The sequence below is a fragment of the Vidua macroura genome, chromosome 6 (genome assembly GCF_024509145.1).
Source record: "Vidua macroura isolate BioBank_ID:100142 chromosome 6, ASM2450914v1, whole genome shotgun sequence".
Classification (NCBI taxonomy): Eukaryota; Metazoa; Chordata; class Aves; order Passeriformes; family Viduidae; genus Vidua; species Vidua macroura.
In genome coordinates, this window is record NC_071576.1 from 36,824,864 (window position 1) to 36,850,643 (window position 25,780).

Consider the following 25,780-nt stretch of genomic DNA (forward strand, 5'->3'; position numbering starts at 1 on the left):
CTGGGGTCCCCTCAGACTGTTTTTTTTTTTAAGTGGGAAGAAAGTGTAACATCCTGGGTAAAGATCAGCAGGATTTGTTTAAATTTTAAAAATCCATGTTTTTATTTTTTCCCAGACCTGGTCCTCATGAAACGATTGCTAGCAATGGAGTGCTGGTGGTATGTGTCTTTCCCAAGATATTTTCTATAAGTGATTCCTTAATGTAAAGGGAAAGGGAGGATGGGGGTTAAAGAAGCCAGTAGGCCAGTTCTTTCTCTTTCTTTCCTCTTTCCTATTTAGATACATTCAGAAGGGGATATTTTATTTACCTGTATCCCATTTATCCTATTTCCGATTTTTCCTATAGTTCACCACACCACACTACACTCACACACACACACAGAGAATTTTTTCTCTGGTATTAGTACTTAAAAAAATGTACTGCTGTTTATCAGAACACAACGATACAAAAAGGCTGAGAAGTCACATTATAATCTACCCAGCCCCTTCCTTCCCCTGGAGATGAGCCATGCTCTGTGGTTGAGGTCTGTATGAAATATTGACTTGTCAAAAACACATTATGTTGAAGAAGAGTGAGCAGCATAAAAAAAAAAACAACCCCCAAAATGCTAAAAGCAATGCTTCTTCAGAAAACCCTTCCTCTACTACTGACTCTTGATCTCTCAGTGACATATCTTTATTTATTTCCTAGTTTGATCCTTTGTATTTATGCTACTATCATGAAAATGGTCCTGATTTTCTTCCTTTGTATATTCCTCTCACTGTGCATAATCTTAAGTTATTGTCACACATGTGATCCCTACAACTCCCTCCAAAGCTTTTCCTTTTCTTTAGTCAGAAGCTAATGGGAAAAAGCCCAGAGACGCCAGGGAATTCAGAACTCCAGGTGACTCCAAGCTGAGGGGTCCACAGCTCCCTATAATGGGGATGGGATGTGATGATCTTTCTCACAAAATCCTGCAATCTGTCTTTGACAGTGTCGTGAACTTTGCTGCTTGGAAGTTGAAGTGGCAGAGAAGACGAAGCAAAAATCAAGTAAGGTTACTGCTTTGTTTACCAGTAATTGTATGCTTACTTATGAGAAGATGCCCCTTCCATATAATGTGTTAGTGAAATAAATAGTGCTTACAGTATTCAGTGAAGTTAATGTCAGGTAAACACATTAGGTTATTATAGACTCCAATGACCTCATCTAGATATATCTTAATAAGACCTATTAAATGCACAATGTAGTTGAAATCCCAGTTCTATATCACAGCAGGAATATTCAGAGTCCCCTTTCTATCAGAAAAGCATCCACTTTGCTCTTTTCCCTCTAGTGCCAGCACTTTGCCCTGGGCAAAGATATGCCACCTGAACCCTGCTTTTAATCAAGCTAGTATATTTTTCTGGTTAGTCATATTAACATTTGTCATGATCTTTGTTTTGCTGCTTTAGAGAAAGAACTTTCCCTCACTGTGAAGGGCTCCTTTGAGGGGACGCAGGATATCGTGCTGGGCCCCAACGGAGCCGTCAGCCCAGCGTGTCCCACCGAGTTCCACTACATCAAGTACGCGGAGCCAACGCTGGATGTCATGCTGCCAAAGAAGAGGCGCTACCACCCTGTATGTTGGAGTGGCCTCAGTGATGGAGGGATTTTGAGTGGCTCTCAAGAAAGTGGGAGGAAGGAGAGAGGGTAAACCTGTTCCTGGTTGTGTCCTAAAGCATGTTGTTTTCCCAGTGGTCCTGTAGATACAGCACAGAGACGGGCTCCCCAGTCGTGATGCTGAACTCGCTGCCCATGGGAAGGAAGACGACCATTGCAGAGGTAAGCATCCATTCCAGGTGTTGGTAATAAAGGGTTGCTCAAATAGAAACCATTCCTTATAAGGTTGTCCCAGATGGCCGCTAAGAGTGTCAGAAATGTTCTGATTTTCTATGACACTTTGAGGAAACAGGAGCTTTGTTTCCCCAAATGTTTTCTTCACAGAAGCAGGTTGTCCCTGTATTAATCTCCATTATGTGCCAGTAGTGGAGACAGAGACCTACAAGGATGTAATAAAATATCATCCTTCCTTCAGAACATCTCCCCCTGACTCCTGCTTTGTTTTGACTCCTGCTTTGCTTTGGGGCCAAATTGAAAGTTGCTCCTCAGACACAAAATAGGAAAACATCAATAAACCTGTCCTTAGTCAACCATATATTTAAGAGGACAATATATTAAAATAGGCTGAAAATATTAGTCATAGGGTATGTATTTTAAATAATATAATGAGAATATTGATTCAAAAGAACCATTAAGATATCCTCTCAGAACAAAGCACATTTTGTAACTTAATATGAAGATTGAAATAATGATTTTTAAGAGAGGATAAAGTGTGGGCAGAAGTAAATGCAGACTTTGCAGTCTCTTCACTGTGAGACTGTGGCCAGGATGTCAAAGATGTGCTGTGTACTAGAGCTTAAAGAATGGAAAACACACAAAAAATGGTAATTCAGGATGCTGCAGGAAGCTTATGAGTCATACAGGAAATGGGACCTACTGTGTGAGTCTCATAAACCTCTTATACCAGGATGCTTAATGGTTTCTGCAGCCTGGAAGGATTTAGGTAGGGATGTTCCACTAATGATAAGTGAATGCTTTTGGAAATATATGCCAAGATCTCAGACATTTAAGTTTGTGATTGCCAGACTTTGCTGGGTTATAAATTAAGCTGTGACCCCAAGAGAGAAAGGGAAAATGGAAAATTTAAAAATTACACATTCTTGTTTTCCAGGAGAAAAGATTTGACTTGAATGTGACAGCAAAAGCTTGGTAAGAGATTTTCTTCTATTCCTTTATACTTGGTTCACTGATTTTGATATTGTTTTAGCCACATGGAAATGACACAAGCAAGCATTCTCAGTCTGAAAACTAGAATGTGCTTATAATAAAACATAAAATACATGCATAATATTTAACACATAATTAGCCTTAGGAAGATTTGGCTTTAATCAGTTGATAAAACAATAAAATAAACATGTGTTTATTTCAGCATTATCCCTTTCCTTCTGACCACAGAATATTTTCTTTGGTCAATGTCAGTCTCTGAAATTCACAAAAAGAACAAAGCTAGCTGACAATGACAAAAAAAAGAGTAGTCAGATGTAAATATTTAGTTTAATCAGGAATTAAGAATTATTTTTTGCTTTACTGTCAATATTCAGTGGGGATGAACCTTGTATTCTGTTAAGTCCAGTTATACTATATATTGAGTAGAAACTAAGGTAAACAAATTAACTTGTGGTTTGACATCTGTAGACATGCTCCTTAATACTCATCAGTAAACATGGAGAGACTTCAGGTTATCCATAGCTATATGGAATACACAGAACTGGGCAAACTGGCATTTTTTTGTGTATGTCTGGCTAAGAAATAAAAGGAAAAGAATAATTTTGAATTCAAACGGAGTTTTCTGTCATTCATTTCAAACAGCAAGTGGTCAATGATAACAGGAAAATCACTGTTATTCCACAACAGGAAAAACATTTCCTGCTTATTTATTTTACTTTCAGAGAACTTTAGAAACAGTTTGTTCAGATCTTGATTTACAGTAGAAACTGGCTTTTGCAGCTGCTCCTAACTCAATTCCCATTGTGTGAATTCATTTACAAATAAGGTTATAATAGTTTATCCAAATTTTATTTTATCCAAATTTGGTGGTGGAGAAAGCTCATAATTAAATTTATTTACTAGTTTCTTAGAACTTATGGACCCAGTAGAAGAGAGAGGTTCTGTCACTGGAAGAAAAAGCACACCCCTGGCATTTAGCAATGTAGCTCTGATCTGCCCATGACCATCTCTTGCCTATTGATGTCTTGTAGGAGCAGGACAGGAAGAACCAGGAGGCAGATTAGTGAGCAGAAGAGCAAAAATGTCCAGGGAAATAAATTACAATTGTGGGGCCTTAAGCAATGACTTATTCAATTTTAAAATAGCCTCCAGTGAAATCTTCCTCTGGGAGAAGATGTGCCTTACAATTTTTGAGTGAAGGTTGATGTGGAACAGAACTTTCAGCGTTGAGCCCTGAAACAGCCTGTGCACGTGTAGACACAACACAGCAGCAGGGGTGGAATCCTGCCCAGGGACCCTTCTCTGCCCGTCCAGGGGCTGGATGTCACCGAGGTCTCTCCAGCAAGCTGGGTTCCACGACCACCCCCCACAGCGGTAACCACCGCTAGAGGGGGATGCTTTCCCACTCCAGTTGCTCAAAAGGAGAATTTTCATTCACATTGAATATGCCAGCCTGTGAAAATTGGGTGTTATTTCAGATTTTGAATGGGAAACTAACTGTGAAATGGAAATCAATACTTTCACTTTTGACCACTTCCATGGATTTTCTAAACTTGTCAATCTTTTAGTTGTAGAATATTTATTTAAATATTTTTATTTGTAAATACTGTACATTATTTCTCCCAATTAGCAATAATTAGAAATAAAGCCACTAGTTAGTCTTACTAATTGACATGAGTTTCATACTTTTAAAAACAGTAAAATTATTCTCTCTTTCTCCTGTCATGTTGCATCATCCTGTTTGAAGGGAAGGATGCTGTAGATTATCTTTGATCAACATCCTAAGATTGATATGGGTGTGTTAATATATGTGTCTGTTTTTATCTTAGTAATTGTTCATGCCACCAAGACCTGGACATGCGCTTTGGCTTTAACCTATGTTCTGAAGAGATGACTTTCCTGGGGAAAAGGAAGAGATATGTAGCAAGTGCTCTCAAAAATGTTTTTCACCTACCACATGATCTGCAGGATCAAGAAGTACGTGTGTGCTGAGGGGATAGAACTTGAATCTCTAGTGCTTTTATGTACTCCTGTAAATGAGTGGTCAGCAAAACAGGCCACACCTATCTGTTGTGCAGGTACCAGCTGGTCCATGTGTCTTAACTACATTTGCTTCTGCTGCCAAGGTTTGTTATTGAAAACACTAGTTGCAGTCACCATCCTTCATTACTATCAATTTGGAGTTTTTCATAGTTGAGGGGTGTTCATTCCTGCCAGGCTGAGCTGTCACTGCTTTGGTTCAGAAATACTGAATACATTATACAGCAAAGATTTTTTTCCCTTATTCAAGTTTCACGGCTTTGTGAGAGTTTAGGACAAACATCTTTGAGTGCTTTTTATATCTTCTGTTTCTTGAGGTTTTGAAATTCCTTAAAATAGATGTAATTTATTTTAAAATAATCTCAAGATACTGAAGAATAGCAGCTGAGGCTAGTTTACAGGTAGCTATGAAATGAGTATATTTCTTCATGGGATTGGCATGCAGGTTTTCATACAGAAGTAATGAAATAAGAAGAATGGAGTGGAGAATATAAGAAGGTGGAGTGAGAGATGCATAGAAAATACATTGCTGCTTCCACAGAAGGTTTCTTCTTGTTCATCAGTACCTGTATTTGCCCTAGAGATGGGCAAGAATCCAAGTTTGGGTTAATCTCTGAGCCCATGTCTATCCAAAGGGAAATAAGTGGCAGTAGCAGTTGTTGCTGGGTTTTGGAGTCTTTCCTTCTGAAAAGGGACCTGGGCTCTGAGATCAGGACCTGGGCTGGCTGTGGTGACCAAACCCCATTGCAGTATGGGATGCAATTTGAATGCTGTCAGCGTGAATGTCCCATCCTCCCTCTGCCCAACAGGTCCCAGTCGTGGCTATCATCACGACAGGCGGAGGACTGAAGTCAATGACAGGGTTGTATGGCAGCCTCATGGGACTCAAGAAGTTAAATCTCCTGGACTGTATAACATACATCAGCGGGCTGTCCGGCACCACGTGGTAAGCCAGCTAGAGCAGGAGGCCTGACCAGGCCTTCTGAGGGTCACACTGCTGCAGAGAGTAGCTTCTAAAAGCAAACAAGATCAGGAGATTTTCTTCAAACATCATATCAACAAGTTTCTCAGTAACAGGCCATTAAATACTAGCTTGATTTGGTGCACACTTTTTCTATAAGCAGTTCTTTACTGTGCTTATCAACTCCACATGTGCAGCAGTTAAATGTGCATATGACAATTTCACTCATCAAGATGCTTTCTAGGTAAGTAATTACTGTGGATGTAACTGTGGATGCCCATAGCATCATCCCTCTTCCTTTCTCCACTGAATCCCAGCTATTGTGGTCCCATTAGCTTCTGATACTGGCTGTGATTTCTAGCTGGAAAAAACTGCTGGACAGTGCACACTGACCCCTGCAACCTGCCAGCTTTGTCTTTCCCTGGGCAGTGTTATTCCCTGCTCACAGGACCTACAGCTGCCTAACGTCTGATTGTCCCATGCAGAGGAGGTTGGTAAAATAGAGGTTGATGTTAAAATAAAGCATAGTGATATCATAAGATTAACAATAAGTGAATCAAGGCAAGAGGCAGCAGCTAATATGATGAATTTAAGGTTCTGAAAAACAAAGAAAATTTATTATCTCATAATATATCATTTTCTGCCTAATTTGTGATTCACAAATATATCTATGTTCACCCCTGGCAGTTTTATCCCTTAAGCTTCTGCCAGTTCTGCTTAAAAAAAAAAAAAAAGGTTAAGAACATAAAAACCCCACCTCATTCTTCAGGGCCATTTTTAAAAATAGTCATAGAAACTTGGAAGTGTTTGTTCTGCTGGATGGAACAGCTAAACCAGAGTATGTGTGAGCAGAAGGGAATCCCTAAATGCAAATCTCTGTTCTGAAAACACAAAATTTCCAGGGTTTTTTTGCTCCTTTTAACTTTTGCTGTCTGTATTGTCTTTCTCCAGGACCATGGCCAACTTATACAGAGATGCCTACTGGTCACAGAAGGACCTGGACTCACATATTGGTGAAGCCCAAAAACAAGCAACAAAATGCAAGATGGGCTGTTTCTCTATGGATCGCATGAAGTACTACAACAAACAGCTTTGCCAGCGGAAAGAAGAGGGATACAGGACATCATTTATAGATCTTTGGGGTCTCATGATTGAGTACTTACTAAATGATGGGGTATGATGTCTATTCCATATCTTAAAGAACCATGTGTTTTTCCTAGAGGGAAACTAGTCCATCATTTCAGAAAATGTACCTTGAAGCAGAGGGGAATTCTCTGTGGTAACAAAAGAGCAGATTGTAGTGGTTTTGGTTCACCCAATCATAGATGTGTGCAGAAATAGTTGTCTCCCTCCTTATCTTTTTGTGAATCCATGCACAAAGCCAGGCTGGAGCCTGGGAGCCTGGTCTGTGATGGTTGGTGGGGGTACGTGCAGTGCTCCGTGTGGTGGAGCTGCCAGGGCGTGTCCTGCGTGCTGGGGGTGGAGCTGCCTGGCTCCTCCCATGCCAGGGCCAATGAATTCACCATGTGTCCTTTCCATCTCCTCTCATGTAACACTTTTTCTTCAAAACTAGAAAGACCCCCACAAGCTTTCAGATCAGCAAGAAGCACTGTGTGATGGCCAGAATCCATTGCCCATCTATGTGTCAGTCTGTGTCCGGGACAGTTACAGCACCAATGATTTCAAAGGTAAGGATGTCTTTTCGGACCTTCTGAGGCTAAAATTGGCAGCTGAATTCCTGTCATCACTCTTCTTTTCTTGGTAGCACTTGGAGAAAACAATCCTGATGTGTTAGTTGCTTTTTGGAGAAATAACCATTGCCTCCATACCTTACAATTTTAATACAAGGTTTTGGGGGAGCAGCATTTCCCTGTCTCAACATACGTAGTAGAAATTCTGCCAGAAAGGCCATTTTGAGAAATATTGGAATTATCCAATAATTACTTTTTCCTCAATGGCCAGTTATTGTTTCAGTATAAAGAATGGCCGCATAGTTATGGTAGAGTTTGGGAAGGCTCCCATCTGAATCTGTTGCTTTTCTCATTGTTTTGCTTGTTTGTGTTTCTTTCCTATGGAGGATTAGAAGGAGGAGAAGGGGAAGAGAAAAATTCAAATAAAATTTTTTATTGTTGAGGCAAGAAAATGAACCATTTTTGAAATGAAAACAAAATTACAGTCCATGACATTTCTGTCCCAGTTTTCACTTGTGCTGCAGTTATATCAGACAAGTGCACTTCACTTGGAGAGGATATCCAAGAAGGTCAAGGACAAGTTCTGTTTCCATTAGTACCACACAGAGAGAGTATAATTGGTCTCTTACAGAAAAAATAATTTCTGAGGAGCTGAGTACCCATCTTTGTACATAAACAATTATTTAGGGAAGATAAATTAACTGTGTTGGTGAAGTACTGGTCACCTGGACATGGCATATGGAAGGGCAGAGCAAAACTACATAGATGCTGGAAAACCCTGGACTGGTGTGTGCACACGGGGTGTGCAGGGCCTGGAGCCTTGCCATGCCCCCAGTGTGCCACTTGTGCCACCAGCAGCACCACCATGACCAGCACAACTGCTCCTGCCTCCTCATCACCACCATGCCCAAGCTCAGAAGCCTCCCTGGAGATCTGCGTTTAAGAGTGAGGCTTTGCAAAGGCAACATATTAAACATAACTCAGACTAATGTATGCCCAAGTTTCCTCTCTCCCTACACCTATCTGGGAGCCCTCTAAGTGTCCCATTGTGGCTGTATTGCAGAGTGGGTGGAGTTCACTCCCTACGAGGTGGGACTGCTGAAGTACGGCGCGTTTGTTCGCACGGAGCATTTCGGAAGCGAGTTCTTCATGGGCCGCATGTTAAAAAAGCTCCCTGAATCCCGCATCTGCTACCTTCAAGGTGATGTATAGTATTGTCCTGGCACAGAGGCACTTTGGAGGGGTGTAATGCTCTTAACCAGTGGGTAGATAGTTCTGTCCTAACATACTGAACACTGCCTGCTGGGAAATGGGAGTGGTAGTTTATCCAAAAGTATACAGTAAAAAACCGTGCATATATTTTCAGTTTCTTGTCACTGTCTTGGTAGATGAGTTGTCTGTATCTTAGAGATGGAATAGATGAAGATCCTTAATTCTTTCATTGTAAGTAAGAGCTCCCACTTTTTTTTGGTTATTCTTCTGATTCCTCTCTGAATGCACTCCAACCTAAGTCCAATTGTGATAGATTTAAATTTACAATGACTGGTGATATAGTGGCACTCTGTTTTGTCAACAAAGCCACTAGCGCCCCTGTGATGAGGCAGAGAGGGGTAATCCTGGATGGAAAAAAGAGTGCACAGTGGAGCTGGAGCCCACTGCATGTGTGAGCCTTTACAAGCTGTGATGTGAGATCTTGTCTTAAAAACAAGCATCTGAAAAACCAGTTCATCCCCTTGTGAAACAATTCAAGGTGTTTGAAAGAGTTACTGATCAGAGTAAGTGCAGAAAAAGACAAGCTGGAGAAAGGAAGATGTGGATGGAAAAGATGTGTTTGTGGTGTATATGTTACCTGAATTCTTTATTTTGACTCTTGAGCAAGTGTGGTTTTTTTTTTCTCCTTTACTTGTTTCACATTCTTTGCTCTCTTTACCATGTGGCAGAGCCAGGTAGTAGGTTAGGCACAAAGTTGGTAGTAGCATGACCTGAATCAATGACATAGAGAGTTAAGAGGAATTTAACAGCATGGAAGTTTAGAAATATTTGCATTAAGTACATTAAAAAATTAAGCCAGGAGGTCAACATAGAAGGAAAAGGGCATTTTCTTGTTAAAATATATCCTTCTGTTCTCTAATTCTTTTTACAGGTATGTGGAGCAGTATATTTTCTGTGAACCTTTTACAAATATGGGGACTGTCCCACAGTTCAGAGGACTTCTGGAAGAGATGGACACAAGACAGAATAGATGAAGTCGGTGAGAAATTACTGAGCCTTTCATTTATGGTCATTTATTTTTCTATGTGACTTTTGGCATCATCTTGTCAACTTTGCTGAAGCTGGCATTATAGGATCTTACTAAGAGATAGTGACTTCTCACACTGAATAGAGTAAGAGGAAGTGTGTAATCAGGGAAAAGCTGCTGTAATTACAACATTTACTAAAGCCCTACTGGTTCCTTCAGAGGAAGTTTTAGAGAGGTCAGACATTTCTCAGGAAGCGTTCCAGCATTATAGCTCTCACTTAGCCATACAGAACCAAGAACCAACAGCAGAGAATATGGTACTTTTTGCTGCCTATGAGGAGAATAAACCTATCAACTGGCTGATCAATGTTTCCTGGGTTTTTATTTTATTACTCAGTACAGTAATTACTGCATTGTATTCATACTGACACAAAGATAAATGAGGCCCAGAGGGTATTTTCTGAAGCAATACAGAAACTGTGATTTTATTGCTAAATCACTTGATATGATAGTAACTATTATTACAGACGTCCTGAAAAATACAGAAATACAATGTGCAATTGTGGAAACCACCAAGTCTCTCCTGCTTCACTGTCAGCTGGCAAAGCACACTGTCATTTCTAGAAACCACACCTTGTGCCATATTTCTGCTTTTCACCCATATGCCATCTACCCACCCCCTAAACTACCCATAGTTTCTGAATATGAATGTATGCCCCAGGTTTTCCTGGGGTGCTCTCACTCTGCTGATTAAGCATGTGCTCATGTAACCATGAGTGATTATTGGGTAGCAGCTGTCACTGTTGCAATGGACACTGTGGTTGCTGTTGCTGCCCATCTGACTGAGCAGCAGCATATTCATCAGCCCCATTTTCTCCATGCTTGCTTCTGTTTCATGTTACCTTCCTATAAGGATATTTAAGTTCTGACAGAACATTTTCTGAATTGCTTAATTCCCTTAAGGTGTCCTTTTTCCATGACTAAAGATTACTTCTGATGAACTGTCTTCAGGCCAAAGCTTAAGACCATCAGCAGAGCTTTGTCCAGTAGCCATTCCGTTCCCTCAGAAGAGTTTTTGTGTGTTAAGTGAATCATCCCAGAAGAGCTCCTGAGAACTCCTTTGCACCAGGGCAGCCAGAAAGGAACATAAGGCACCAAGCAGTTCACCCGTTTTTCTCCCCTCCTCTAGATGAAGACCCGGTGTTGCCCACAAGACCCCACGAGCTGAGGACTCGCATGTACACCCCCCCTGGCCCCCTGTCCAGCGCCCTTCGGGGAGCACTGACCGACCGCTTCTCCGTTGCCCAGCACCACAATTTCCTGAAGGGCTACCAGCTGCATAACAACTACATGGAGAACGAGCACTTCTGTCGGTGGAAAGGTGATGGCGACTAATATTTAACTGGCATCCTTTCAGGGAGTTTTGGGGTGGGGAATTTAGGAAAGAAGCCTGTCAGATTTGGCAGGGGATAAAAATCCTACCAAGAGAACATTTATTTTCTGAATACAGAGAAGACACTAAGACCTCAGTGTTGCCAGGTATTGAAGACTTAGTATTTGTATTCGTTTCCTTCAGCTGAGACCTCTGCAGTCCAGACTGAGAGGGTAGACTTAAAGCTGACAGAACCAAATTTAAAGTGGCAGAGAGCAGAGTGAACATGGGAGAAAGCTTAATTTGGCAAGATCATACCTCTAATGTCAGATGCAACTGAAATATCCAAGAAAATTTTGCCTATAAGAGAAAACTGGAAAGGAATGGGGCTTTCATATAAAGGATTGAAAATACATTGTTCTCCAAAACAGTGACAGATAGAAGATGAAACAATGACTGAAATGAAGCAAGGCAGATTGAGGTTAATTATTAGACATAGCTTATTGGCACTAATCGGTGTGCCATGACAATGCAGTATATTGCCTGGAAACTCAACACAGGCGTTTCAGAATAGGAACTTAGGTGTTTTGCAGTCCTTCTCATGCCTGTTTGATGATTTAGTAGTGTGACAATTAAAGGCCAGGCCTCTGGAATGGTCAGTTGCACCTTACACTTCTTTTTCTAGTCAAAATACCCACAGACCTATTCTTATTCAAAAAATATTTTCTTTTTAGACACTGTGTTAGACTCACGTCCCAACCAGCTGATGCAAAATCCTGATCAGTTGGGCATGATAGATGCTGGATTTTTCATCAATACCAGCAGTGCACCACTTTTAAGGCCACAGAGGGAAGTGGATGTCATCATCTATCTAAGTTATACTACTGGATCACATTCATCGGTGAGGATGTTCTTGTTACCATGTGTAGTGTCTCTTTTACTTGTAAATGCTCAGCCTGTAGTGTCCAGAACTGCTGGTTTTATCAGCTGTTCACTTTATAACATCTGCATTCCCCCATGTTTTTCACTGTAGTGATTAATACTGTTCCTGTTTCTTCCTGCCATTCCTGGACTCTTTCTTGATGGTTTATGAACATGTTGAATTATTCAAGGGGGCATCAGCATGGTCTTTTCCAGAATAATGGGAGGAGCCTCTTCTGGTTTATGCTGAATCAAGCAGGCTTCCAGACTGTGTACAGGAATATTCATAAAGATGAGGAAGTTATTTCTTCTGACTTAAGTTAGAATTTAAAAAGAGTTAATTGAATATTAGCAGCAGATCATCTCTGGGCTGACAAATAAGACGCTATGAGTAAAATATGAGTGATGAGCATCTTCCTGCAGAAAACCCATTTTGTGGAGATAAAGCTAATTAGCTGTCTATAAGAGCTGGCAAAAAAGAAGTTTGGATCTTTTTATGTCAGAAACTGAGGTTAGTTGAAAACTCAGTGTTAAACACTTTGGCCTTCCTAAGTAGAATTTCATTTTGAGAGTGAGAACAGCTGTGCTACTGCTAATCTATATGTTGGATGCAATTAAGTTTTATTTCAGCCTCATTCATTGCCTGGATAAAACTTACAAAAAAAGACTGCTACAATTTTAAGTACTTTAGTAGAAACCTTTTTCTGCTTGATAGTGTTTGCTATTAGATGCTGCAAAGTAAGCAATACAGTGCATATTAGTACATGATATTTTATTAAACATTTCAGGGAAAAGATATAGCATAGCCTAATACTTCAGATTTTCTCAGTAAAATATTAATCTCCATTAACACTGTGCCATAATGACTGCACAGGCAGCGATATAATTGCACATTCAAACTTAACTTTCTTATCTCCTGGCTTCCAAGCACATATGATACCTTAAATATTTTCTTGCTGGGATTTCCTTCTCTAGTTAATTCAATACAATGTATTAACACAGGCTCTTTCATTTGCTAAAACTAATGCTTTACCCTAAACTTCTGCAAATTGCTTCATTTTTTTTAAAGGAAAGCAGTGTGCTGGGTGAATTCTTTAATTCTGAAATTGTGTTTACAGCTTGTGATTAGTAATGTGGTCACTATGTGTGGTAATTATATATAGAGTAACCCTTGATAAGACAGGACTCGCCTTATGGATCTGAGTCACTAAACCTTAATAGTAGATGACAATTTGGGGCCTTTGGAAAACGAAGTTGATTTCCAGTGCTAACCATTTTTCTGATCCTCCAGTCTCTAGATAAGGCATGTAAATACTACTCAGAGCAGAAAATCCCATTCCCAACAATTTCTTTGACTGATGAAGATAAGAAAAATCTGAAGGAGTGCTACATCTTCCAAGATTCAGATTTGCCGGGATGTCCGATTGTGATTTTTCTTCCCCTCGTGAATGATACCTTCCAAGAGTACAAAGCACCTGGTAAGTTGCAAGTAGTGGCAAAGCATTAAACAAAAGACACCACTGCTTCCCTGACTCAGACAGAGACTTCTTTGCTGCTGGCTGTCTTTGCTCACTGGGTTCATGGGGGAGCACTTTAGGTAATTAAACTTATTTTCCCTATCCCTGCCAAAGCTATTATATTCACTCATGTCTTCGTTGTGGCCTTAAGAGAACCAACACAGCCTGTGTCTTCTGGATGGTGTCTACCTTCACCTCTCTCCCATTTCTTACTTGAAGTAGTCCTACCTAATTGCAAAAGCTTTTTTCCTGTGAAAGGTATAGCTGTCTCAGATTATTTCCCACTGCATATATTGTCTATTGTTCAGGTTTTAATTCTACACTTGAGGAACCATAGTGTCACATATGAGTGGTGGGGGAGAAAGAACCTGGCTTTCATGCTCAACTCCAGTAATGTTAAGATCAGTCCAGGGATCATTTTACTGACTGTGCTGTGTTCAGGGCCTTCCACTCCTTTTCTGCCAGGTCATATGTTTTGTACTTCTCTTCTTTACTGCAGTTTACTAGGGTGCATTTGCTCTGCTCCTTGGTAGCAGGGAGGTTAAGCCCAAAATACTACTGTTGTGGAATTTTTGTGACACAAAAATCAGAAAGGCAGAGATGGATCCTGGTGGCAGATGCCCTGGACTTTATTCAGCATTGCAGGAACTCGTTTTCCACATGTTTCTATTGCTCCTTTCTCACTTAAATTCTATTATCTTTCTAGCAATTAATCTTCCTCGACTGAGGTTCATAGAAATCCCAGCTGCAGTGCATGGACAGGGGCTTTTGGAGTGCCCTTTCAGGCTGACATCCTTGCCTGATCCATGGCTTTAATGAGACAGATGTTTCTGTGTAAGCTGTAGATGAACACTGTGGTGCCATCCCTCACTTCTCCCTTATGCCCTCCTCACTTCAGAACATTGTGATGTTCTCTTGACTAGGGTGGCAATATGTGATCTGCATTGTTTGCATTTAAACCCTATGAATTTTCTTCAGGAAAAAAGTCCTGCTCTTTGACACTTTATGGACAGTTTGACACTGATTAAGATAAGCATCATGTCACAGCAACAGCAACTCTTTCTCTCCAGGTGTCAAGCGCTGTTGCTCAGAGATGGAGGAGGGCCAGCTTGATTTGACCAGCTCCTGTTCCCCCTACTGCATGTTCTCGGTCAGATACACCGATGAGAACTACCGCAAGCTGCTGAATCTCAGCGAGTACAACATCCTCAACAACTCTCAGATGATTATGCAGGCCTTGCAGACAGCGATGCAAAGGAGAAGGCAGAAAATGTGCTGATTGCCTGTCCAACTGCCCTTATCTTCTCAGAGGAGTTTTTCATGCTCTAGGACCCGGAAGGGACATAGCTTTTTCAAACACTGGCTGTTCTGCACTACAGAAACCACCCCAGCTGGTGCAGTGGTTTGCTGGGATTTTTCCATTCCCAAGAAGTGGTCTATATAAGCAAAGACGTTGTGTGGGAAATTTTTATTTGCATTTTGTTCCATAAATTAAGGTCATCTGTAGAACACTCTTTGCCTAAAATACTTGTTAGATTTTTTTTTAATAGTGTGATTTTAAGCCTAACTTATTATAATATATGACATAAAGGAAAATAATTTTTTGTCGCCACAGTGCTACAGTTATACAACACAGCCAACACACCTACAGGCTGTAAGAAGGGAGTATAAACTTCTGTTCCCACAATTCTGCTCTGTGGAACACAAGGTGCAACCAGCCTTGGATAAAAAAGAGAATCTGGGACACAACTGGAAGCTGGTATTGGATCCCTGGGTCAACTCTGTATTTCAAGTGTCCCAAAGAGCAGCCACAGAGGCTGGAAATGCAAAGAGGGACAAGTGTGTGCACACAACCAGCCCCATGATTTGCATCCACATCCTGGGCTCTCTTGGGATGTGAATGAATCATATGTGATGGGAATGAGCAACTTAGGAGGAAGTGGCGTAAGACTTTTCACATAATTTTTTTTTTTTAAGCAAAGGGTGTAATTTGGGCACATCAAAATTCCCTGTTGATTTATGTCAGTTTTAATTGGTTTGTACTGAGACAATATATAAAACCTTAACACTTCCATTTGAAGCTTTCAAAATAAAACACCTTGGATCTTGTTTTTCCTGTTGAGTTACTTCTCATAATAAAATACCATTCTTAAATTAAAAAGAGAAAGTATTTGAAAATATTTTACTTCCAGTAGACAATGAAAACTTTGCTGTGTTACTCAATGTAACAGTTTAGGTCATATGCCTATTAAAAAAACCTCTTATTTGTTCTTATTTGTTTAGTTCTGCCTGTACAAACTGAGTAGAAGTGAGTCAGAAGTCTGAAACAACTGAGACCATCTTAAAACAATCCGAAGACCATGCATGGGATCTAGCACAAAAACACCAATTCCATTTGTTGTGGGCTTGCATTTTTAAACTTCCTTTCTTTTGCCTTGTATTGAAAGTGCCTTTTTTTAAACTGTTCTAAACTGTGCTGAGGGTGAGCTGTAAAAATTATAGATCTGTAACAACTTTTGTATCACAGGAGCAAGTCAAACTGAAAACACACTTTATTAATAAGTTTTGTGTCCTAAAGACAGCTGGGAAAATTTTGAAAAAAGAGTCTATTCAGTCAGAAAAAAAGTCTATCAACTACATATTATAATGTGGGACTAAAATAAACCAGGGAAAATGCTTGGGTAAGTTGAAACATTTCATATTAATATTTTACAAAACATCTTTGTTTTGAAACATAACTTTTTTTTAATAGACTGCCTACCTCGTCAGCCCAGGGAATCCAACCTGAAAATAACAGGGTTCATTCACAGCCACATAACATGTTTGGCTTGTTACAAAATGACACTCTGAGGATTTTCATTTTAGCAAGGAGAGATGACAAATTATCTTTACAAATTGGTTCACAATGACTTTTCCAACATTTTTGTCATTTATTATGTCCACACAAAATTTACATTTTTGTGCAACTGTAGCCTAATATTGCCAGCCTAAAGATGATGGTATAAATATTAACATTTGAAACACAACTATGCACTTTTTTTTTTTTTTTTTGTTATGTTATATGGTAGTTTTACTAGTCATAGTCAGAAATATAATGCTATGTGCTCTGCATATAATAATGGGAATTGCCTTCATTTTTACCTGAAAACCCTGTTGTGAAAAAAGTAAACACAAGTTTTAGTCATAAACTCTTGCCACCTCCAATTCTGAAGAAATGTTATTTACATGCAAAAATTTTGTGTATGCAGTACAAGATAATAAAGGCTTGTTTGCAAAATGAAAATTCTGCCTTCCTCCACATATTCAGGCATGTCATTAATATGCTTCAGGTTCACAGTGTGAACATTCCTTGTTCCTGGAAAACAAAACTTTTTATCTCTGCAAAGAGCATACCAAATACTTGCTGTGAGCATCATGGATAAAGAAATGTCTCCTTTAGAGACAGATTGCAGGAGTATGGAGTGAACCATGGTACCTCCCTCATACTGTCTTTGATGTGGATTGTAAATGGTGTCCATGAAAATGAGAGTTTTTTGGCCACTGACACTGTGGGACTGAAAGCATCAGAGGTCCAGTCCTGGTAAACAGCCTGGTTAATAGTTTTGCCCTCCAAGGAGATGTTATAGTAAAGTACTGTCTGTAAACATGACTGACATGCTAATGCTGTCAATTTTCTGTGACCTAATGAAAAATGCATTTCATCAAGCTACAGCATTGAGCTGGCACCCAGAAGAAACATGCCACGTGTGTATACACAACAATCTTTCATGGCATCACAAAATACTGTACCCTATGGCAAAAATGTATTCTACCAAGTGGGCTGTGATGACTGTTGATATTATTTTGCATGGGAATGTGTAAAGGGGACCTGTGCTGGCTGGTGGCAATGTTTGACCAGTAAGCTCAAGAATGCTCAGGGAATGAGCATCTTTTTGCTCAGAGATGATGTACTGGGGAAGCAGGGAAGCCAAAAGAATCCCTTTCCCCAGAAAGTTTGATCTGTTGTGATCTGTTGATGATGCAACAGTCTTTGGCTGCCTTTTCTAATCCTCTTCCAGTGAGCTGTGAGCCATGCCAGCTTCAATGGCACAGGTGTGTGGACAGGGGCAGGTGTCCTGCCCCAGCAGTGGTGTCACAGTTGTGCCAAGGACTTTGGGGAGGGCAGCGTGAGGTGAGGGCTGAGTTTTGCATCTGGCTGGCAGGTTTCATGGGATCAGACACAGGCACTTAAATGCAGCTAGTTTGCAGCCAGAGTCAGTCTGAGCTAGAAAATCGGTGCAAAAGTATTCATGGGTGTGGAGCTAAGCTAAGGAAAGTCATTGCTTCAGGACTCTACATCTAAACACAAAAATAATAATAACAAGCCATAGGAAAGGAAAGGGAAGGAATACAATGACTTGAGGAGGGAACCAGCCCTGCTGGACCTTGGCTGAGTAGCTATAAACCACCGTATGAGTGTGTTGCTCTGCATGCCTAGACCTGGGATTGTAGGGTCATGTGGTTCAGAAAGCCTTAAACTATTTTTTGCAATAACCAGGTTAGTCTGAGAGCAATAGTGTTCTCTTTTTTTTTTCTCATTAACTGTTTTTTTGTATCTGCTTACTGTCACAGATAACCTAAATTCAATTTATGCACTCTTGCTGTATCGTATTGCAGAGTATATATTTCTGTGGGCTTTGACGTCTTGCTAGTTGAAAGCTCAGTGCTCAGGTAAGATGTCATCCTTCTCTTATGTTTAGTTTTAAACCTGCCATTGGCCAGTATAGAGCAAAGTGACTCAAACACAATACTTCCACCTGCTATATGGGCAAAGGTATTTTTTCCGACTTATTTGACCACAGGATTCAGCTTCCTACCATAAGAAAATGGGAGGGGAGTAACTGGTTTTAAGAAACCAGTCAGAGGTGGGGCTCTGAGTCAGTTTATAAAATAGTTGCTCACCTGCACCTGGGACATTTGAACCATTGGTGTCTGTGGAAGCTGGGAGATGTGAGATTGCATTGCCACAGATAACACTGGACGTGTGTGTGAACGCGACCACAATGGACCAGGATGGCATTTTGTCTCAGGTAAGAAGGGTGCAGAGCAAAGCAAGGCATCTGGGATCTGAAGTGGTTGTGCTGCATGTAGTGCAAAGATGATACTACTTTCCTGACCTGCCATTGACTATAATGACTCTATGCAGGATGAAGAAAGTCAAGGCTTCAAGACATCAATATTGAAACTTTTAAAGTTATAGTAAACCACAGAAAGAAAAAGAAAACTACTTGCAGAATAAGAGCTTGTTTACAAAGGGAGCATTTTGAATATTCAGGGTTTTATTAATTTGAGAGACATCACACATGCAACTTTAGACGAAGTATTAAGTAACATAGAGGTGTACTTCAAGATGAAAGATTAATAAAAGGGTGTGTTTATGTGAGACAGGTTTGCTGTTCCTTTAACAGCCAGGGCCAGGAGCTGCTTCCCCTCCCGTGTGTCATGAAGGGCGGACCTTACCTGGCTGCTACGCCTCTGCTCGGGCTTAGTGGGGCAAGCACAGCCCAAGCAGTGGCACCGGGCACCGCAGGAAACCCCAGTTCCTGCCAAGGCTCTACAGCCAGCACTGACCATGGGCTCCCTGTCCCTGTGGCTCTGAAGTTCTCAGTTCCCAAAGTGGATTGCCTTTAAGAGAAATGATGTTTTTTTCAGGGATAACGTTGGCCCTTCTTGTTCCAGGAGCCGATCACTCAAACCTCTCAACAAGGAGACAGAACTATGCAGCTGAATCCTGATGGGAAACAGTGGACTTCTCTTACAAAGGTACCACAAAGGAGAATTTCAAAAGGAAACTGTAAAGGGGACTTCCCTGCTGGGTGGAGGCTGGGTGAAAACAGATAGGGTTCAGCATCTGCCAAACAATGTAATTAGCTACTGTAACCTGTTCAGTTCCCTCCATGAGACACTGTCCCACTTACTGCTTTGATCATTCCACTCTGTCTTGCTTCATGTTAAATTCCTAGTGTGGCTTCCTGTCCTTGGCACAGGGGGATCAATGTCTGTTTAAACAAGACTAATATCTTTAAAAGGATGGGTTTCGATAGGCTTTTTCTATACATCTTGCTAAAGCACAAGGACAAGTTTCCTGACAGTGTAGATAGCAAGAGCTGGGAAATCATGCCATTTATTCTCATAATAGTATGGCAGAATCTTAAAGTGGATTTTCAACACCTGCTTTACTGAATTAACCCCTCTTCTGGCCTCTAGTAAAAACTAATAGATTTCCAGGAGCCTTCAGACATGAAATCTCTCCTTCAGGAAATGAGAGGACTAGATGTATAGATGTGCTAGAAAAGATTTCTACCTTTGCTCTCTCTAGTTTGAGGCCATTTAGTAATAATTAAGAACTCTCCCTTGTTCTGTTTTGTGATGAGTAAAGTTGCTGAGGGGCAGGTGTTGTGCTCAGAGTTTAAGGAATAGCTAACCTTTTCTTCATTAGCTGAATGGAAAACCCAAAGATGAGAAAATATACCCCGCAATACAACTCTCTACACTTCAGGGGTTGCAGCAGTTTCAGAAGAACACACCAAACACCTCAAATTTTTTAGGCAAAACTCACAAAGCTGACAGGATTTTGGTCATTTGTTATTTATAGCTCTGTGATGTCTAAGCCAAGGTTCCTTGGGCATGACAGGGCACATCCACATGCCTGAGTATTTTATTCAATCTGCACTGCCTTCTTGACACATTGGGATTACCATGGAGCCATGAAGGTGGGTCCAAGGGATCTGATCCATGAAACTGAGTTGAGCCCTTCCTGGAATTGCCCTCTCCGAAGCCAGTCACTGGCAGCATCAGTTATTGGTTCTGTAATTACTGAGCACTTTCTGTACCTGCCTCATTTCTGTGCCTCTAGGAGTTAGGTTTTAGACATGAATTCAGCTGAACTTGGTAGTATGATCCACAGCTACTCTTGGGACCCTTAGAAGTGGTTTGACACCCTTGATTTGCACACCAGTGACCTGGTGTGCAGCTGCACAGCACAAATATTCTTGGTGTCTTTTCCCAGAGCAGGATACTTTGGTTACTTGAAGGCTGATTTTACCTGTTTCTTCATTAGACTACTTGCTAACTGCCCCCAATCTCAACATCATTGTATTCATTAGCCCTGGCTGCCTGCATTGATACATTCAGGTTAAACATTTAGAGAGACTTCACATGGTGTATTCCATTAAGCCCATGAACACTGATGCACTTCCCCCTTTTTAACAGAGCACATAACAAATTGTTCTGCTCAGACAGTCCAACTAATAGTCTTGCTCTCCTTTCCTGCACTGCCTGTGTCACGCTTCTTTCTCAGTGGGTCTAATGAGGTCAGTGTCTTGCTAATGCCACTTCAGGGCTGGCAATGGTCTTTTATAGTCATTTTACAGTATAGGTAAAGTCTTTAACCTGTCCATGGCCCCGTAGTTGTGCTAAGCACCTTTCAGGTCTTTTGGAGCAAAATTTTCTTGCAGATTTATATTCCAGTATGTTGTATCTTTTCTCCCCTCTCCATGACAGTAGAAATAATAAGTTATGTGGAATTGTTTATTTTATGGGAAAGGGAGAGGAGATATGAACTCATATCATCAATATGAGATCAAAGGAGCAATGTGAGAGGCTAAGAAGTCATGCATGAGGTCAGAAACATGGTCTAATATGAAAGAGGGAAGCCGCAAGAAAAAACAGGACTTTCTTATCAGGTGTGAAACACTGTTTACATTTCTTAGGCAAAATAGTGCAAAGAAGCTTGAGATGTGAAGAGTTTACATACTTCAAAACTAGAGAGAAATTTCTCCCAAGAAGAAGTCAGAGGTGACCTTAGCTCAAGAGGGCAGCTATATCCCTGTAAATTAAAAACTCATGCATAGTAAGTAGCATGGTGGAAGCGCAAAGCAGCAATCTCTTTCTCAGATCGTAAAATCAGTTTGGGGATCAGAGGTCAGCACTTAACTCTGCAGAGTACTGTACATTTAAAAGAGCAGGAATATGAGAAAATCATATCTCATAGCCCAGGAGACTGAATATATGTAATGACTGGATAGAAGGTAATAGTTCTACCACTTGAAAAAGGTCTAAAGCATGTCTTAATTTTCTACCTTGGAAATTTAAAAAATAAATATTGTCCCAGGCTGGGACTGAATCTTCGCACTTTGTGCTTTTAGCTAAGAAACAAATAAATGCTCTAATAAGATAATCCTCATATCATTCTACAGAAGAAAAGAAGTATTTCAGTCTAGTACTCAATTTAGATGTTAGCAGGAAAACAAATGTATTGGCAATTTCATAATCAAATAGAAAATTCAACTAAATTTTTCCTGAGCTGGGAGTTTATCTCTCTTGATCACTTCTGTCTTCTAAATATGCTATCTAACTTTACCATTCATTCCTGTCTTTTGCATGTTTGTTTTTTTCCCTGCAGATAGAATCCTCCCTGTGTTACTTACTGACTGTAAGAGTCATAAGAGCAAGAAATATCCACCAGGCAGATGTCTGTAAGTATCTGTCGTGCTCTACAGAGGAGCTCATGGAGGTCCCTCTCACCTCCGTGGGCTAATAGCTAGTCCTGCTCCAAGAAAAGGTGCTTTCTAGATTTCTTCCATGAATGGAGACAGTTCTGTTGTTGGTGTGCTGGTTCCAGCAGTGAACATAGAGTGTGTTGCTCTTCTTTGCATCAGCCCTTGTTCTGAGCTGAGGTAACTCCATAAGGTCACAGCTGTGCCTATCACACACATTTCTCTGTGTCCCCAAAAGGAGCAGTAAAAGCTCTGCAACTGTTGAAAGCAAAAAAATGTGGAAAGATCTCCCATGTTTTCCTCTGGAGTATATTTATGTGACAAAGAACACAAAATGGTTGCATTAATTGAGTAAATACTGAAAGATGAGAAGACTTGTCTCAACTTTAGCTTGTATTCAAAGTTTTCTCAATGCTAAGTAATCCAAACTACCATACCCTAATTCTCTGTGTGCCAGCATTCCCAGATAAAAGCCCATCAGGTGTTGTTACATTTTGTAACTCCTCTGGCTTCTGCTGGCCTGGAACCAAAATATAATAGAAGATTGTATGTTTACTTATGCAGAAATCAGAAAGCTTTTTCTTTATGTTCTGTTTGGATAAATGAGAAGATATCACTTTGTTTCCTTAATGCTTGCTGCATTTGTCCTGGATTTTTTTTATCCTTGGCTAAACTTATTGCTTGATGACATAGAAGAAGGAGAAAACCCTTTGCCTTTAATGTATTTTTATATTTTTAATCACATTTATTTAGAGAAGAGTCATGTCACCCTTCCTTTTTCTCCATTCCTCCTACCTAAATTGTATTGTTTATGTTGAACAAATACACTATTTTGTATCATAGTGTCTCTCTTTGAAAACAGAACTTCATATTCTTCAATTAATTCTTTCCTCTAGAGCAAATCCTCATTTTAAATGTGTTTGTGTTTTTAATACAGTGAGCCAAACTGATTGCTATGTGAGCCTGTGGCTGCCAACTGCTTCAAATGACAAATTTCAGACTAAAGCCATCAAGAATTGCAAAGATCCAGTCTGGAATGAAACCTTCTACTTCAGGATCCAGAGTCAGGTCAAGGTACTGAACTGGGACTTTTCTGGTAACTGACCAAGGGAGCTACTAAGACTTTTTATACTTTTGCAAAGGGACATAAGCAATTTTCTCAAGAGGCAAGGAAAGATGCAGAAAGATGTGAGAATAACTCATATCTTCATGATGGTTTCCATGCTGTGAAAGACAATTGTCTCTCTCAGACATAGGTAGAATACGACATTTGAAATGTCTATGATTTCCTCTCATTCCACCTCATAGGTACTGACATGGACTTGATTTCCTGTCCACCTCCTTCCCTTCCTGTTCTTTTTCTTTTTGTCCTCCCACTGTTCACAACAGCTAACTAAAACAGTTGTTCCCAGGATCTCTTATTTCAAATAAAACCTAAAGTCCTTTTCTTCCTTTCCCAGAATGTGCTGGAGCTGGCACTCTACGATAAGGACGTGGTTACTCAGGATGACCACCTCTTCACAGTGTACTTTGACATAGCCAAACTCTCCCTGGGAGAGGAAGTCTTCATGCACTTCAAGTGTGATTCACAGGTGAGGTCTGAAATAAGAAATTAAATAGCTTGCCAAGAATGTGTTTGTTAGCTTTTCTGCCTAAATTATTATTTGTAAAATTTTGCCTTTCTTCTTTGTTTTGTGTCAGCTGCCTAGCCACATAAAAATAAGTTGGTTTTCATTCTGACGTGCCTACACCTGGATCTGTAGGCACACGGAAGGGTCTGGTGTTGGCCACAGAGGTTCACCAATTGCAGGTGTATTGGCAAAATTGTCACTTTGCTGAGCCTGTCCCAATCGAGGATCAAGGAGGGTGTCCATGCCAGTAGCTGATGCTTTTGTCATAACCTATGACTTAGCTTAATAATTAGGAAGTAAAAGCTCTGTGATCAGAACTAAATGTCAAACCAGACTAGTTGCTAATTATGGAATGTGGCATGGGTGTTTAAATAAAGTCTAAGTCATGCCACCCAGCTTGGCAGCAAAAAATAATCCTATCTTGGATGTCCAAGGAGACTGAAAGTTGCATATCCCATCTCCCAGTATGTTCTGTCTATCATTCTCCTTTTCCAGTTCCCTTCCAGTTTCTGGTGCATCTGTCACATGCCACTCCGTTGAGGAATTACCTTATCTACACACACCCAAGTGCTACACTGCACTTCTTTGTCTTTAAATGCCTTATTTGACAATTTTGTTCCTTGTAAAATGCCAAAGGAGCAGTGTGTGGACTTCACTAAGCTCTGGTGAAATTAAAACTTTGGCTAGTTGTACCCAGATGGTCACTTTGAGTGGTTACAAGTGCCATATCCAAGCTGGTTTTTTTTGTGTTTGTGACTGGTGTGCACAGCCACACCAGTCAGAGCTCATAGTCTTCAAGCCTTTGTAAACTTTTTTGTCCTATAGTATTAACTTCATGGTGTCTTTAATTCAGTGGGTAATTTGAGCAACTAAGTAGCCTACAGTATGGTCTCACTTTGCTGGTCATCATCCCTCTGTCTCCACTTTTGTTTTTCTCTTGCCTGTGCTTTCTTTCCCCTGAGGTTTATACTCTTTTTCACCACTTTACAGACCAGGCCTTAATGTCAGATTTACCTCTGTCCCAAAGCCCTCAACTTGTTGCCAGACAAAGACATTTTCCTCATCCACAACTGCTTTGCATGTCACCATTTCTCTTCCTGACACCAGAAGGCTTAGGCTCTCCCCTTCAGCAGATCCCCTTTCCTTCTGCTGGCAGACTCAGAATGAGACAACATCTCTTCCTAGGTCTGTCCCATAGGCCCCAGCAGAAGCAGTCAAGCCAATCAATTTCTGTGTTAAAAACTGCTATGACAGCCATCCACAAGCTTCCTATCAGTAGAGAATCTTGAGGCTCAAGACACACAGATGTGAGGTGATGTGTGCCTCTATTTTAAATGCTCTGCTGGTCACAAACAGTGCATGCATACCCAGATTGTGAGAATGAGAACTGCCAGTAAACTAGTACCGAAATAATTTTCCTTTCTTAATTTTCCAGAGACAAGAGGAGTTGGAGGTGGGATTTGCCTTGGATAATATGTGAGTAAACATGAAATGCAACATTACCTGGAATAAAAAGAAACAGCAATTCAGAGGCATGTAATAATCTAGTCTGATTGTTCAGAGTGCATCATTCCCAAGGAATCTCTACTATGAGCTGTGTCGACAAATGGGTGAATGCCAGGATGACCTCCCATGAACTTCAGGCAAACAGGGAGAACACCCTAAAACCTTTTAATTGTCTAATGTAGTGAACATTATTTAAGACCAGAATATTGCTGGCTTGTAATACACTTGTGTTTGAGATCAGCAACAGGGTCCACCTCCCTTCAAAACACAACATGGAATATTGCACTGGATTTCTGATCCAGTGCCTTTATTGCTCCATCATCCAACAAAGCATGATTTTTTTTTTTTCCAAAAGTGGATTCCACAAAACCATCCTTGGCCTCAGCTTGAGACTCAGCATAAAATCGCTACATGGTTTGGCCTCAGAGCACCTTTGGCATTTATTTTGCTGAGCTCCAGGACTGGATGAGCCAGTAGGATGACAATTGTGCCTTGACATAGTAGAGTGAGGAAACTTGTACAACAAGTCTCCTGGGACTTTTCTTTCTAATCC

At 40.6% G+C, this 25,780-nt stretch overlaps 2 protein-coding genes across 2 annotated transcripts in view; both read left to right on the forward strand.

Moving 5' to 3' along the window:
• Nucleotides 1–25,780, forward strand: part of LOC128808994 (uncharacterized) — a 52,780-nt gene that overhangs the window by 16,842 nt on the left and 10,158 nt on the right. The window contains 22 exon segments of the mRNA XM_053980686.1: nt 116–158; nt 978–1,035; nt 1,438–1,604; nt 1,721–1,807; nt 2,757–2,794; nt 4,642–4,789; nt 5,662–5,798; nt 6,765–6,987; nt 7,387–7,501; nt 8,568–8,705; nt 9,648–9,755; nt 10,933–11,124; nt 11,850–12,016; nt 13,328–13,514; nt 14,624–14,834; nt 18,210–18,263; nt 18,487–18,622; nt 19,272–19,355; nt 21,997–22,069; nt 23,028–23,164; nt 23,551–23,682; nt 25,157–25,197. Coding sequence (XP_053836661.1) covers nt 116–158; nt 978–1,035; nt 1,438–1,604; nt 1,721–1,807; nt 2,757–2,794; nt 4,642–4,789; nt 5,662–5,798; nt 6,765–6,987; nt 7,387–7,501; nt 8,568–8,705; nt 9,648–9,755; nt 10,933–11,124; nt 11,850–12,016; nt 13,328–13,514; nt 14,624–14,834; nt 18,210–18,263; nt 18,487–18,622; nt 19,272–19,355; nt 21,997–22,069; nt 23,028–23,164; nt 23,551–23,682; nt 25,157–25,197 — 2,676 coding nt within the window.
• Nucleotides 18,573–25,231, forward strand: LOC128808375 (cytosolic phospholipase A2 epsilon-like). The gene is made up of 6 exons (XM_053979379.1): nt 18,573–18,622; nt 19,272–19,355; nt 21,997–22,069; nt 23,028–23,164; nt 23,551–23,682; nt 25,157–25,231. Exons 1-6 carry the CDS (start codon nt 18,596–18,598, stop codon nt 25,199–25,201), a joined length of 498 nt encoding a protein of 165 aa, XP_053835354.1. The 5' UTR covers nt 18,573–18,595; the 3' UTR covers nt 25,202–25,231.

What these genes read in the sequence shown, in the direction of transcription:
- LOC128808375 (XM_053979379.1), top strand. Translation starts at nt 18,596, where the DNA reads ATGGACCAGGATGGCATTTTGTCTCAG. An exon ending in TATCCACCAGGCAGATGTCT is followed by an intron (nt 22,070 to 23,027) that starts GTAAGTATCTGT and finishes TTTTTAATACAG; the next exon opens with TGAGCCAAACTGATTGCTAT. An exon ending in GGATCCAGAGTCAGGTCAAG is followed by an intron (nt 23,165 to 23,550) that starts GTACTGAACTGG and finishes TTCCTTTCCCAG; the next exon opens with AATGTGCTGGAGCTGGCACT.